Source organism: Artemia sp. Qi Xiang Cuo, chromosome 2 (assembly GCF_049724085.1).
Source record: "Artemia sp. Qi Xiang Cuo chromosome 2, ASM4972408v1, whole genome shotgun sequence".
NCBI lineage: Eukaryota > Metazoa > Arthropoda > Branchiopoda > Anostraca > Artemiidae > Artemia > Artemia sp. Qi Xiang Cuo.
The window spans coordinates 40,009,647-40,026,591 of record NC_142795.1 but is presented as its reverse complement, the minus strand read 5'-3'; the positions used below and the strand labels follow the sequence as shown (position 1 = coordinate 40,026,591).

The 16,945-nt window shown below is 36.8% G+C and overlaps 1 protein-coding gene across 2 annotated transcripts in view; it reads left to right on the top strand.

Moving 5' to 3' along the window:
* The window catches only part of LOC148955223 (D-beta-hydroxybutyrate dehydrogenase, mitochondrial-like), a 92,336-nt gene that overhangs the window by 50,564 nt on the left and 24,827 nt on the right, over positions 1-16,945 (top strand). For both annotated transcript variants that reach the window (XM_089100918.1, XM_089100926.1), the window contains exons 3-4: positions 12,065-12,253; positions 14,719-14,802. In XM_089100918.1, the coding sequence (XP_088957044.1) occupies positions 12,065-12,253; positions 14,719-14,802 (273 nt within the window). The remainder of the gene's footprint in view (positions 1-12,064; positions 12,254-14,718; positions 14,803-16,945) is intronic.

Here is a 16,945-nt window from a genome sequence, read left to right as displayed (position 1 = left end):
GCATAGAAATCATAGACTTCGTGCCAATCAATATCGAAAAACTAAAGCCTTTTACCCATTGCATATAATGCAAGCAGATCTCCTGACTCTAGATGAGCTTCAACGACGTCACAATACACCGTACAAGTACATTCTACTTGCAATCAGTGTTTTTAGGCGCTATGCATATGCAATTCCATTGCGATTAAAGAGAGGCGTTGAAGTTGAACAGGTAATTAAAAGTAGTCTCGAACTGGGGTCATATAAAAAAATTTTTAAGTATTGTTTAAGTGAACTTTCTCATCTCCATGCTGTGAGAGTAATAGAAAAATTTAATTGGATACTCTCCCGTCGTTATGGTTAGATTAGTATCGCAAGAATTAAGCGATTGATAATAACTATTCGACTTTTAATTTCAAGATATTGTACATTGAAAAATACATCGGCTTTTATTCATGATCTAAATAAAATCATGTTGATTTATGTTGAACAACCTCATCGATCATTGTCCAACTCTAAATCAACGGAAGTTCATCATTCTGATCATGATACAATTGAAACCTTTCTTAAACAGTATTCCAATGAATCGGCTGTCAAGAAGATGAAAAATAAATTCAATGTTGGTGATACCGTTCGAATTAATAGAAGAACTAATGTTTTTGAAAAGGGGAATTACTTGTGGTCCACCGAACTTTTTAAAGTGGCAAAAATCCTAGACACTAAACCCATAACTTATCGCCTGCGCGATACCAAAGATGAAGAGATTCTCGGTGGCTTTTATGACTATGAACTGCAAAAAGTTAAAAATAATAGTGAAATCTATCAAATTGAAAATATATTAAAGACACGTACTCGCAGGGGTAAGAAACATTAACTTTTTTGGTGGGTAGGTTAACGTAGTTATTTTGATTCTTGGAATCAGCGATAAAGATATAGACAATGTTTAATGAGTTCTATGTAATTATACTCTCACAAATTTCAGTTGCTTTCTGACGCGACATGAATACAACAAGAGGCTGGTGTACAAAACTCTCCCTGTCTATCAAATTTGATGATGCATATGAAGTGGCTCTTGTTGACTGTATTCTCAAAAATACCTATGACATCCTGAGAAAGGATCGTGTTTATGATATAAAAGTTATAACCCTCAACTGAACTATGAAAGGTTTGAACTGTGTCGACTATGAATTGGTGGAAGCAGTTAAATCCGGTGAATATCCACTTGTCAAGCTAAAATACACTGAATATGACAATATGGGGGATTTTTGTCTTACAATCAATAGGAAAATCTTATATCACAGGGATAGTTCATTTCATTTTCACTATTCATTGGAACACTATAGGGTTTACATAACCTCACCTGTTGACACTGAAATAATTATTCCCAATGATAATCTGAGAGACGTTCTTGGCTTTAAACAGAATATGATCAATGGAAAAAATGCTGGCACCGTTTATGGGATGAATCAAGTTATTTTTGCTGATTATCCACCCGGTTTTGCCACGGACTCTTGCATATTTCTCTATGCATCCTTTGTGGAAACATCGAGAGTCGGCAATTCAAATGCCCCCCTCCTACGTGTCCTTGAACGAAAAACAACTCATGAACTTGTTCATCAATATGATATGAAGAATCTCCAGTATGTTCCTGTAGACATTTTGTATTTGGAACTCTGTCACTTAACACTAAAAAATGAATTGGGTAATCCTCTAGCAATAACAAAAGGCTTAGCAGTGATTACATGTCATTTTCGACCCATTGTCAACGACAGCACAATCACCCAAAATGAACAATAGGAGAATTCCATTTGTCTGTCCCGATATCGATTGCTATGTTGGTGCTTTGAGTCCACGTCAAATAGGCAATGGATTGGACTACTACAAGGGGCGTACTACAATGTCTGGCTATGGTCTTGGTAGCTGGTTTTCTAGACTATTTCGTTCTTCACTACCCCCTGCCGGAAAATATCTTGTATCTGCTGCATCAAATTTTATAGCCTCCATATTACATGAATGGGGGCTGGGCAAGCATTTCAAGGAAAGTTTTAAGAAAAATATTAGATCTTCAGCATAAGCTCTTGGTGAGCAACTAAAATCTCGACAAAATGGGGAGGTATTGAAAAGGATGAGTTCGAGTCAGTCACTTATTAGTCTCCACCCAGGCAGGAAGCAAATGACATCAACAAAGTCTTTGAGGAATAAAACAAGGAACACCAATAAGCAGGAGAAGAAGAAAAATAAAGATACTGTTAGATCAAAGAAGGATTTCTTCTCTTAAGATGACTTATCTCCCCCACAAGGAATCATATCCATCAATTAGTTCCTCATTGAATCTATTCAATGCTGAAAATGTTGATGCCACTGTCAAGTATGGCTACTTTGAACAATTTCACCCCAACAACCCCTCTCGGAAAATATACACTTTCAAATACTTTCCAATGAAGACTATTTCATTGATTTGTCGTCAACATTTATTGATTTAAATGTTGTGGTGAAGAAAAAGTCAGATAATACAACTCCAAATGCCGGTGATGGTCTCTCCTATGAAAACTGCATTCTCCACAACCTATTCAAACAAATTAATGCATTTATTAATGGGAAATTGGTGATCAATAGCAATAATCTATCAAACTATGCAAGCTACATACAATTTATGATGATGAAGCCAAAGGCGTACAAGGAGTTGAGAGGACAATCATTGGGCTATGAATATCGATCAGGTGTTGATACTGACGGTGAGTTGACTACTGCAGTGACCCAGGAGTATCATCTAGTTGGAAAATTAAATCATGAGATATTCAATATATCCCAATGGCTACCCCCCAATGTCAAGATTGACATAGAGTTACAGCTGGCCCCATCGAATTTCATTTTGAGAAAATCACTTCCTGCAGCACCCGATGCAAATGTCATTATCACATCGGCAATTCTCCACGTCTGAAAACAACAAGTTATGAGCTCTGTTGCATTGGCAGTGGAAAAGCTAAGAGCCAATGGCAACAACATTAAACTTCTTGTCCCCCATACGATCACCAATCAACGTCACATTGCCACCGGCTCTCGTAGCTATAGCGATTCATCATTTATCAATGGAGAAATCCCATAAAAATTGGCTTTGGCCTTTGTAAAGAGTGGTAGCGCCGCTGGATTCTGGACTAAATCACCCCACGATTTTAATTTTTTGGTCTATCTAGTCTATTGTGCAAAGGGTGTGGTATTCCACTGTACACTCTATCATTGGACAAGAAATTCCTACTGAACTGTGTACGGGTTTACTTGACGATCCCTTGATCATGACTCTCAACTTTTTTAAAATGGAATAACCGATTCAATGTTCGCCAAAAATCATGAGGTTATTTTTTTGGACTTATCAGGGACTTAGGATATATTCAAAGTACGAAAAGGGAATTTAAGTTTAGAATTTACATCTGCCAATGCCATGACTGACAATATCACGTTAATATCACTGAGTCAATTCGAAACTTTTTGGAAAATCAAGCCCGACGGCAGTGTTCTACTAGACCTAGCACCATGAACACAAACCAAATAATCAACGTATTTAGTATGGATCCAGACATGTCCCAGTACAAGTCCTATTGCATACCTTCGGACTTCATTGAAAAAATTCCAAGTGTTAACAATACCCTTATCATTTCTAATAGCAGTCCATCGACTTTGACGACCGGTCATTGGCTATACATCTTTCAAACAGCGAAGAATATTGAATTTTTTGATCCTCTTGGCCTATCGTATAAATTCTACGCTCCATACATCGGCAACTTTATTGAAAGCAGTGGGAAAACCATTATTCAAAATCAACGAAGAGTACAGGATTTAACGACTAAGACATGTGGCTTTCATGCACTACTGATTTTCATGTTCAGATGTCGTGGCTACACCTACAAGCAGTTTCTCAACATCTATGTTGACTTACCTCAATTGAACGACTTCCTAGTGGAGAATATACTTACAAGTGTATTTAATATTGATTTTAGTGCCCTAAGAATAAAATGTTCTAAAGATGTTTGTGAAATTATTTATTAAAAAAAATCTATATACATGATAAAACGACTTTTCTACTCTTTAGATTTCATCCGCTACTAGGTATTTGTCGACAACAACTAGTGCAGGTAGATTATCTGAATTCACAGTGTACTGATCCTGATGTACTGCAATGTCAGGGTCACATTTTCTACAGTAGAGTGTGACTTAACTCTTGCCATATCTCTTTGTATAATCAATGATACTATTCTCATTCATTCTATAGAATTCACATGTTTCAATTTACTTATTTGAAGCAATTTCACAAACAGTGTCCTCAAGTGTCGAATCACATTCTATCACAGCCAAATAAAAATCAGTGGGTTTATAATCATAACACCCAGTGTCTTCACAAGGATGACGTAGAAACCATATTCTTTTGTTATTCCAGCAGTTGAATCGTTGACCCGGTTCCTCCTCCCAGAACAATCTAAAACCACGACGATACCAATCTCGTAGCAATAAACTAAAATCACGCTTAGGATTATTTCCAATCATACAGGGATATGTATTCTCCAACTGATTACATTTATCATAATGACAATTGGAGAATAGGTGGCCTTTAGGAGGAGAGTCACACACTTCTTCAAAACAAAAAATACAATCTTTAGTGGGTACAGCATATCCTATATGCAATTTAAACGGGTTGCATAATCTACACGTTTCATAATACTCGTCAGTCACTATGCAGTTCTCACATGATAATGACCAGCTGCCCAGTGTGTATATACATAAAGGACATTTATGGAACATTTTGTCATGTGTTGACACTCTCACTACCACAATGAAACTGAGCTAGCAACAACAAAAATTGTTTGAGATAGAGAGAGAGAGGAGTATATCATCCTTCAGAACAATCTTTCTCACAAACAAAGTCCTAAATTTCAGAACTCATGTTTAAAAGTATATCCACAATATCATTTTAATGTGGTGTGATCAATATATCAATAAATCGTGTAAACGTATTTGGATAGCAACGTAGAAGCCTCATACATTTGTCTAATGAGGGAGAATCAGTTTTCATTATACCAACGAGCATTCCCCGAGAAAATATCTTCCTTTGAAAATACAACTTTATAAAATCATCATCTAGAATCAAACGTTTGTCCATAAGAACTAGAGTCCTAATGATTCGCTCTTTCTCGAATCCATCCATTTTTTAGAGTCCTAACTCTCTCACAACCAACTTCAGACTAACCAGAATTTATTTTTGTGCTCTAGAAAATGTATGCTAGTCTACTATAGAAAGAAAAAAATACCATTGATTTAGAAACATTTTTATTGAACATAATTACAATAATAATATTCACTGATGCATTTTTTTCTCATCAATATATTTCGATAGGACATCTAATGCTGACCGAAGTTTATTTATATGGAGAATATTCACTTCTCCAGCAAAACATAGTTGTTCCTCCTGCTTAAACTTGCTTAATGATATCACGTATCTAGCATACATACTGTCCCATTCAAGGCATAGTCTAGAGCCAGCGGTTATTTCCACCGCTACATTGGGTACTCGTATATCGTTGCTGCTGCTGCTGTCGGTTCCATCATTAATCTCCAATAATGTAAATGCACCACTCATTTTTTCTCCACTAATATCCTCTCAAATAAACTATTCTCTCTCTGAATTCAATTCTCTTACTAATATGAACTACAATGAAAATTACTCCTTATATTTGAATCCAACTACTAATCAAGTTACTGTATATGGAGTAACCACCGCTCTCTCTCCGATTGACCCCCCCAAAAATGGGTGTTACCTTAGAAACCCGTCTGGTAAGACATATACCGTTCGTAGTAATAGGTGACTGACCCTGGTAAGCCAATGTACCGGTTAAACTACACGCATATTCATGTGTAATTCAATGTGGATTTTAAAGTGCATACACCCTTACTACTGGTTGAGTTGCACGAGGGTTCAGTTAAAGGGGGTTCGGTTGCATGAGGGGTCAGTAGCACGAGGGTTCAGTTGCACGGGGGTTCAGTTGCATGAGGGTTCAGTTTTACGGGGGTTCGGTTATACTGGGGTTCAGTTGCACGGGGGCTCAGTTCCATGTGGGTTCAGTTACACGGGGGTTGAGTTTCACGGGGGTTGAGTTGCATGAGGGTTCAGTTTAAGGGGTTCAGTTGCATGAGGGTTCAGTAGCACGAGGGTTCAGTTGCAGGGGGGTGCTGTTGCACGGGGGTTCGGTTATACGGGGGTTCAGTTGCACGGGGGTTCAGTTACATGGGGGTTCAGTTACACGGGGGTTGAGTTTCACGGGGGTTGAGTTGCATGAGGGTTCAGTTTAAGGGGTTCAGTTGCATGAGGGTTCAGTAGCACGAGGGTTCAGTTGCACGGGGGTTCGGTTATACGGGGGTTCAATTACAATGGAACCCACAAAAAAGGGTTTCAAGTGTGTCTTTCCAATTAGCTTGAAAATAACATTCATAAGTTTCTTGGGGAGGTGAATCCCTATTTTGGCTGTTCGTTTTAACCGAAATTGTGACATTTATGTTTTGGTTTGATAGGCTTGTAACTTACAGAGCACGTGGACAAGGTTGAGTAGACCTCAATGAACATAAAAATGTTTTGAGGATGTGTTGTACATCTATGTATTACTGAAACTTCCCCCGAAAAAATCGTTTTCCGAGATTGGTTCAAACTTACAATAGATGCAGAGAGTGACACCAGTGGGACCTTAAAAAGAACAATTCATTTTGGAAGAAAAATTCGGTTATATTGGTTTTAGCTCCGCAAATTTGATGCTGATGTGCTTAAAAATTTCAGAACCAAGGGAGCCTCAATCAAGATAAAAATTAAGAAAACAGATCTCGTTGTACTGATCCGTGACTCTTGTTTTATTATTTTTTTTGAAAAACAAAACAGAATTCTTCTTAAAAATATATATTTATTTTAAACAAACAAATAGTTAGAGTCAAATACAACATAAAAATATTGTTAAATAAAATGGTGGGTTCCTACTAAGATTGGGCCTCAGGTACCCGAATCGGTGCTCTGTTTGGGAAGGCGCCAGGACATCGACATGTCAGGACCACTACCGTCAGGACATCGACAAAATCCTTCATAACATCGACCGTAAATCCGACAGAACATCGACACGTCAGGACATCGACAGTCATAACATTGGCACGTCAGGACATCGACAGTCACAATAGTTACCCGTCAGGACATCGACAGTCATAACATCGACACGTCAGTTCATCGACAGTCACAATCGCTACCCGTCAGACCATCGACAGTCATAACATCGACACATCATGTCATCAAATGTCAAAATCGCTACCCGTCAGAACGTCGACAGTCATAACATCAAATTTTTTTTTTCATAACGAAAATCCGTCAGAACCACTAATCGTCAGAAGGTCGACAGTCATAACATCGACACGTCATAACATCTAAAATGTTACAACTTTATTTTTTGGGGGTTTAGGGGGGGAAAGGTACTTAGGTTAGGTTAGGTTACGTATTTAATATATGTTATGCTTTACCCCCACCCCCCTGATGTGCAAATATATAGCCGAAATATGTTTCTAAACTATTATATATATATATATATATATATATATATATATATATATATATATATATATATATATATATATATATATATATATATATATATATATATATATATATATATATATATATATATATATATATATATATATATATATATATATATATATATATATATATATATATATATATATATATATATATATTAACTATTATATAAACTTATAATATGTTTTCATAACGAAAATCCGTCAGAACCACTAACCGTCAGAACGTCGACCATCTAGAATTTTCTTCATAACGAAAATCCGTCAGAACCACTAACAGTCTGACCGTTGGCAGTCATAACATCGGCACGTCGTGAAATCTAAAAAATTTTTAGATGTTATGACGTGGCGATGTTATGACTGTCGACGTTCTGACGGGTAGCGATTGTGACTGTCGATTAGCTGACGTGTTGCTGTTATTACTGTCGACATTCTGACGGGTAGCGATTGTGACTGCCGATGAACTGACGTGTCAATGTTCTGACGGGTAGCGATTGTGACTGTTGATGTCCTGACGTGTCAATGTTAAGACTGTCAATGTCCTGACGTGTCGATGTTCCGACGGATTTTCCTTGTCGACGAAATGACATTTAGTACTTGTGACGGTTGTTCGAAATGGTAGCATCCCCTTTGTTTTATCTGAAGGCGGGAGAACATTTTGCTAACTTCGGGTCAAAAACAAATCCGAAGTTGGGATAGCAACTTGCTAATTCCGGTAGCCTGGGAACATAAAAAATGAAATACTGTAGATAGCATCTCTATTTGTGAAAAGTAGCAGCCGGATTACTGCGAAGTTTGACTCGAACTTTACTGTTGCAGTGGATGCAGTAGCGGTTTTCGGCCTCATATTTAGGGGCGGGGGGGGGGGAGGACAAAGGTATTTTACAGGTATACCTTTTGGGACTTGGGCACTATATGGGCCTTTACAAGGAAACCTGTCACGAAAAACCCGTTTTTGACTTGTTAACCGCTATAGAGTAATAAATGATAGTGCGGTTTTCATTGCGTCTAAGTTTTTTGAACTGTTTTTTTTTGAGGTTTAGGGGGGTGGAGGTACCTAGTTTTGGTTTGTTTACGTGTTTTATATATGCTCTGCTTTACAACCCCCCCCCCCACCCCCCTAATGTGCAAATATATAGCCCAAATTTGTTTATAAACTATTGTATATTCATACTGTTTTATTTTATTTCATTAGCATTAACCAGACTTGACTTTTTAGAAAGGCCCATATAATGCCCAAGTACCTACCTTTTATATGACATAAAAGGAATTTAATGTTGGAAAAACTCTGGGGGGGGCAGCTGCCCCTGCCCAGGCCTAAAACCGCCAGTGAGTAGTTGGTCCAACTGATTGAGCAAGTAATTGTTAGACACAGTCCATGAATCGTAAACTAACCACACAAAAATAACCTGCAAGAATAGACATAAAAACATTATTTTGTATTTGTAATCAAACGATAAAGTGGCGAAATACTACTCTGATAGAACGTTTCTGACCAATGTCTTAGAATTTCTAATAAGAGAAAGAAAAGACCAACGATTTCTGTACTCTAACTTACTTTATCCAAAGACACTACGGAAATATTCAGTTTTCTTCGTTATGCTATTTGGAAAAGATAGCTAATTATTGAGCATTCTATGAAAGCTATTAATAAGTTTCAGCAATATTTAAGGAAATTCCCCCTTCCCCGGAAAAAAGTGGAATCGAGACCTATCTCCCCCGAAATATTGTCCCTCTGGAATAAGCTCTGCGTGTTTGCCTGTTAGTTTCTAGTAGATTAAATAAAAAAAACAAGTTTTTTAAACTGAAAGTAAGGAGTGACATTAAAACTTAAAACGAACAGAAATTATTCCGTATATGAAAGGGGCTGTCCCCTCCTCAACGCCTCGCTCTTTACGCTAAAGTTTTTTATTGTTTTAAAAAATAAAGTTGTGAGACAGAGTCAAACTTTAGCGTAAAGAGCGAGGCGTTGAGGAGGGGACAGCCCCTTTCATATACGGAATAATTTCTGTTCGTTTTAAGTTTTAATGTCGCTCCTTACTTTCAGTTTAAAAAACTTGTTTTTTTTATTTAATTTCTGATCGTTTTTTAGTTAATGCAGCTTTTATTTGCATAAAAATTTTACTTTTCTTTTGCTAAATGGATGTCTTTACAAATTAACTTACGTAACTAACTTCTATATTCGTATATTTTTCTTCTGGCAAAAAATACAAAGTTGCAGATTTTTGCAGATATGAGCTTGAAACCTATGTAATAGGGTTTTCTGATACGCTGAATCTGACGGTGTGATTTTCATTAAAATTCTTTCACTTGTAGGGGATGTTTCCCCCTCTTTAAAAAATCGAGTAAATTTTCTCAGGCTCGTAGCCTTTGATGAGTAATACTAAACTTGATAAAATTTATATATTTAGGATCAGCATTATAAATACATTCTTTTGATACATTTATTGACATCGAAATTTCGTTTTTAAAAGTTTCGATTACTATTGAGCCGTATCGCTTGTTTTTTTATTGTTTTTTTTTTTATTACGTATATGTTATTACGTATATGAAGGGGTTGTCCCCGTAGTCAATACCAACCACTTTAAGTTAAAAGTTAAAAAAAAAATTTATTAAAAAAAACCAGAATCACAAAGGCCGTTTAATTAGAAAAGATAGCTCTTTTTAAAGCAATAAAAAAAAACTGTAGCGTAAAGAGCGAGGTATTGACTTGGGGGAGAACCCCCTCACATACGTTATAATTTCTGTTCGTTTTAAGTTCTAATATTCCTTCTTAGATTTCAGTTGAAAAAACTTGTTTTTTTTATTTAACTTCTGATCGTTTCTTAAATAATGCTTGGAAATCCGGCGCCCCCTTCATAGAAATGTCCCCTACCCCAAAGAAACATCCTCCACGGAAATATTCTCCAGAGTAATCCCCTCCTCTAGCCCCCCCGCCCGGAAAAATCCTTCCGGAAAATGGTTGTATACTTCCCAAGAACCAATAAATAATGCTGGCAAGTCCGGCGCCCCCATCATGGCAATTTCCCTTCCCCCATGAAAACTTCCTTCATGGAAAGATCCTTCCATATAGCCCCCGACCCTCTCCTTCCCCCACCTACCAGAAAAATCTCCTCTGAAAAAGTCTGTATACTTCCCAATAACCAATACTATATGTTAACATTGAGTAAAGTTCATAACTTTCAGCCCTCCCCTGGGGACTTTGGGGGATCAAGTCATCCTAAAAGACATTTTTATCATATTTTCGACCATGCTGAACAAAATGGCTATCTCCAAATTTTGATCGGGTGACTTTGGGAAAAAAATGAGCGTGGGAGGGGGCCGAGTTGCCATCCATTTTTTTTGGTCACCTAAAAAAGGCACTATAACTTTTAATTGACATTCCAATGAGCCCTTTCACGGACCATTGGGTTGATCCGATCACCCATGGGAAAAAAAAGAAAAAAAAAACAACAAATAAACACGCATCCGTGATCTTTCTTCTGGTAAAAAATGGAAAAAAAAAATTCCATATTTTTGTAGATAGGAGTTTGAAACCTCTACAGTAGGGTTCTCTGTTACGCTGTATATGATGGTGTGATTGTCATTAAGGTTCTATAAATTTTAGGGGGTTTTTCCCCCTTTTTTTGAAAATCAGCCAAATTTTCTCAGGCACTTAACTTTTGATGGCTAGGACTAAACTTGATGAAAGTTATATATTTGAAATCAGCATTGAAATTTGATTCTTTTGATATCTATTGGTATCAAAGACCCGTTTTCAAGAGTTTCGGTTACCATTGAGCCGGGTCGCTCCTTACTTACAGTTCGTTACCACGAACTGTTTGATTATGTGACGTCAACGATGGGACAAAAGATTTTTTTTTTAGGTGCTTACTAAAGGATGTTTGCAGTCTGACCCATAGAGTCAATGAAAAATTTAACTTTTTGAGTCTATTTATGTTAATTGTTTTTTTTTACTATTTACACCATAGGCACGTACACATATTTTTCCAGGAGAGGGGTATTGATTCTACAAAGGGAGGGGGGATTACCCACCCGAGAGAAAGCCATACAATACAGATACATACGAAAGATAAGGAGATGCTTCAGTGATGAAGATTTCAATAAAGCCAGAACTTAAAGGTCAACATTTTCTTAAAAGAGCACAATAAATTCTTTGGTGAAAATCGATAGTTGTTCTTTTTTACTTTTTTTTTATGTCGGTATCGCTTAAATTAACAAGTAGCCGTTTTCAATGTTGTCTCTCTTTTCCCTTCACAGCTTTTTTGATAAATTAAAAAAAGTTTTTTTTTTATCTTTTTTTTTAGATAAATGGATGAAAAACAATAGAATGGGAAGGGAGAGACAAGGACAAAAAAGGGGGAAGTCGAGCCAGTCAGCCTCCAATTAAAATTTAATATGCAAAAGCCGGAAAAAATGGAGGTGAGTTGAATGCTCTAAACTGTCTAATAACGTTTGTCATTTATTATAGGCCTCTGCTTCAAACATTTTGAATCAACAGTCACCATGGGGACTTATAGAAAGATGCCTCCTCATAACTGGAGTCTCATTTATAACTAGTTACTTTTTTGGTTGGATGCTGACAATTGGCTCTTTTGGACTATTTCTACTTCTTTTAGCAATTGGAGTTCCGTTGATTACGTTTATCTCATATCTAACGGTAAGTAACTTCCTTTTAACCAAATGCTAAACTTTTCTAATGGTTTTCAAATACTTGTTTTTTTATTTTCATTTTTTACAGAATCAAAAATAATCTGAATAGGGAAAAATTTGCGCGCAACCCGAGTTTTGTTGAATGATTTTTTTTGGAATAAGACTAGGAAAGCTTATGGGCTGATAGTTTCTATGAAATTTAAGTTTAGTCACCGTCTCCTTCCGTATACTGAGCCGTTCCTTGGGGGGACCGGGTCATCTGCCCCGGGTGCCGCAGCTGGGGAGGTGCCGGGGCTGGGGTTTGCCCACTTTAATCACATTTTTCACTTTGATTCGACCTTTTTTGCTTGTATTTGAGTCGAGAGGCGGCGCTGCAATTAATTTTTCCCCTGGGCATCACCAACCATAGGAACGGCTCTGTCTGTATACAATGCATTGTAGTCCCGTATTTGCTTGCTCTTTCGCAATTGTGGTCGTTTTTCACGCAAGCTCTTTATAAATATGCAGAGTACCTGCTCCGGCCGAATCTTTAGACTAGTAAAATTACTGCATCGGTCAGACATGGGGTTGATCGGCCCCCTGAATGCCATCTGCAGAAGAATTGAAATGTACCAAAAGCGGCTAAATTCTAAAAGTACTGTTTAGACGCCTTTCGGCACACTGGTCATGTCGTTTAACTGTTCATTCGGGTTTATTGTGCTCTTCTTTTTCGTCTTTTTCCTACTCCATCCGTTATGTGATTTGTTCATTGGTGGATAATAAAATTATGCATGCATACACACATATTCTGTTGTGATTCTTTGTAAGGCTTGTTCTCACAATTACTATTTTGCTACATGCTATTCTAAGAAGACGATATATTTCTAGGAGTTGAAGCCTTCTATGATCTTTATTAAAAAAAAAGTCTTGCAGTTTTTAGGCAAAGAACCCAAAAAATGAATGATCCTGAAATTCTGTAGTTCTCACCACACTGTCGGGAAATACAGCCCCCTCCCCAGAATATATTAAATTTAGTTTCCTCGCATCCAAGCCTTAGAATAATGGTTTCAACATATTATTATTTTATCCGTTTTTACAGAGAATAATTATCTTTGCGGGAACTGCTGCATTCTGTATGTCTACGGACGTTCCAGCTAGAAAGGAAGAGTTTGAGTCATATCTTATTCTAAGAAATATGCTTCTAAATTCTTTTGGACCAGATTGTTGGAAAAGGTCAAAGCTGGGGCTAGAGTCCTAAGGATCTCTGACTATATAAGAAAAGGAGAAAAAATCCGACACGATTTGGCCAAAATCCATTAGTAAGCTGGAAATTGTACTTTCGAAAATAATAAGGCGAAATTCCTTATTGCTTACTTTCAAGTCCTTGCCAAATGCAAAGCCACTTGCTCACCAGCGTTGCCAACACTGTAAAATTGTACCGTTTTGGGTGAAATATAAATTTCCTTGTATATTTTGGTTTTAGTTGCTCCTTTCTGACTTGGAAATCTGTTGAAGCTTTAGCTTGTCGAAAATTTTCTTCTTATTGTGGCAAATTTTAACCTGTTGTTCAGATGATATAAATTATCTTCTGGCGGTACAATTTTAGTCGGAAAACTAGTACAGTTGACTTCAAAGCGTTGACAACGCTGTTCCTCACCTTCTTTATGGCAATCTGCTTTTTACCAGGCTAAAAATTTTCGCCCATCCAAGAGTCCCCAAAATCTTTGGGCACATTTCCAAAACGGATGACCATTGATCTTCCAGGGAAGGATGATATAGTTTCTTATTTTTTTCTAGCAAAGCAGGTATTTCCTTTCCTACTCGGAAAGAGCTTGAGCAAGAAGGACGCTGATTTTTTTCATAACCAATTTTTTTTAACTCAAATCTTGTTTAAAAATAGGAGAAATACAGGGAGAAAATAGGAGAAATACCGAATCACTGCTACATCCATGAGTTGATTCTAGAGGGACATATACTACTATGACTGATACCATGAAATTTTAGCCACGAAAGGAATTTTAGCCACGGAAGGAGCAACTAGCATTCTATTATTAATACCTCCCCAGCTTAAACAAGACGTAGCAGCTGATTCAGAAAGTTTTAAATGCATGTAGTTGCTGATTTTTTAGTTATTTATATTGTTTATATTATTATGTTTAAATTGGGTGTATGAAACAAGCAAACAAATAAATGGATTTTCAATAAAAAAAATTAAATTTGTTTCGTAAATAAACGCTTTTGTTCGTAAGGCAGGTGGTGAAAAATATACCTCGTACCAGACCGCAGCCAGAAAAGTTTGAGAAACGTTTCCATATGCTAGAAATAGACCAGTTTGCCTTCCTTGAAACTTAAAATCGGAAGAAAGTAATGTCTTCCTTTAGATTAGATTTGTACTTTAGATGTTTTGCAAAGAAGGCAAAAATTAATACTATTTTAGTTTGATGCAAGTTCTGGTGAAATCTAAAATCCTTTTAACTTTTTTTTGTATTCAAGGTCACCCCAGAAGGAAAAGCGATTTTTGTCACAGGATGCGATACCGGTTTTGGCAATGCTTTAGCAAAACATTTGCATTCTTTGGTATGTTCTTTTTGTTCCTTTGGTAGAATCGTATTAAGCATTTCAGCTTTTTCAGCATCTATCAGAATTTTCAGGATGAAGTAATGGGACAAAAAAAGAGAAGGTTAATTAATCCATATTGCAATGAGGATTTCAATGACTTAAGCAGACTGTCTCACCGCATGGGTACTTGCCCGAAGACTGAAGAAGTCTTGATTTGGTATAAGTCTTGAGTTGAGAAGGGGAGGGGTGTTTGTTTTTCTAGCGTGGAAACTTGCGTTAAAATTTAATTTTGATTTATCTATATTTATTTGTCTTTAAAGGGATTTGCTGTCAAAATGTTTTAGATAATTTATGATATATTATGTTACCCGCAATATTATTGCAGGAGATGGCCCAGCGAATATCGCGTGCAGTTTTTTGCATGCAATACCAAAAGCGCCTTATACCAAATACCAAAAGAGGGCTTATTTAAATGGGAATACCAAAAGCGCCTTATACCAAATACCAAAAGAGGGCTTATTTAAATGGGAATCGCAATATTTAGTGTTCTTTTTAACGTCAAAGTTAAATGACATCTTACGAGATCAAAGGCCTAAGTTCTGATCTGGCGAGGAATGGGAGGTGACAAAACATCCGCGAAGAGGTTATTCGCTACCATGCTCTTTGACTTCTTACTTCATGCTCTCTTTCATCATGGTTGCAGCGATAGCTGCATCTTAACAAAACGCAAAACAAGGCCCATAAAAATTGAAAGTAAGAAAATGTGTTTAAAAAAAACCTTCTAGAGAGATTTTTTTTTATATCATTTAAATTTTCTCTAAGAATAGTGGATATTACTTAGGTTTATCTGAATAATAAAAGTTTATTGCTATTTTTTTTGGGAGGGGGGGGGTTGAAAAAGTGCTTAAAACCTTCCAACTGGTGGCGAATCGAATTAGAAAAATATGCCATTCGACTCACAACGGTCGAAGACCAGGAACTCGAGGTTTAGCCACCCACTTTTACGTATGGGACCTACATTTCTGGAGTGAAAGGGCTGGGGAGCATGATAATGGTACCATTAAAATCCCCATGAGTGGGGACCCTTCACTTGAAGTTTTCAATCCTCTCTTGATTATTTCTCCTCCCAGCCCTCATTGTCTAAAAAAATAAGAAAACGCATTAAAGAAAACCGTGCAATTAAATAAAAAAAAATGACTTAGAAATTTGATTCAAGAATAATAACTCTCGTTTGTGGTCATCTTAACAGTAAAATTTAATCATACAATCAGTTTTTTTTGGAATTTCAAAAAAGACCTTGAAATGCTTGTGTTTTTTCTTAATCGTTTGTTTCTAAAGCCGTAGCTGGCACTAAACATCACATAGAGTTGTTTAAAAGCTCATTTACCAACTTTTGCTTACATCAGATGGACAAGCTAATGCTTTATGGCATCATTTCTGTAGTGTGAAGGTTGGGTAGCATAATAAGTGTAACTTTGAAATATCCACAGTTGAAACCTGGGGAAGTCTAGAGGAGGGTAGCCCACCTGTTAGGGATAATAATACCAGTTTGTGCAAACTTTCAGAGATTTTGAGGAATTTGTGTTTGAGCTAATTCCAGAAAGTTTTGTTCACCCGGGTCTATTGCTTTCTTGAAAATAAAGAAGGAAGTCTGTCTGATATTCTGTTGTACGGAACACATAGGCGTACGGGATAAGGGTTAAGGGACATATGCTGTACGAAAGGGGATCGAAAACATTTTTTTTTGCTTCGTTTTGAAGTCATTCAAATAATCTAAGTCTAGGAGAGTTTTCCTTTGTTTTTTTATTCCATGCTCTTCCATAGAATTTGCCTGTTTCCTTAGGACAAAGTCCATCAAAATGATCAATATTAATGGAGATAGAGCGCAACCGTGTTTAACTCCTGATTCAATATGAAACCAGCATTCAACCTCATTTTCTACCTTGACCATAGCAATATTATTATTATACATAGCACTAATCACTTTAATAGCTTTATCCAGTATACTATACAAGGATAGGACCTTCGCTAAAGCTCTTCTATCGGCTTAATCAAACGCTTGCTCATGATCTTTAAACGGAGGACTAAATGGTCTAATGGCTCAGCAACTTCTCAATTATTAATCTAAGAGTGAAAGTCTGGCCGATGTGTCCTGTCGCCT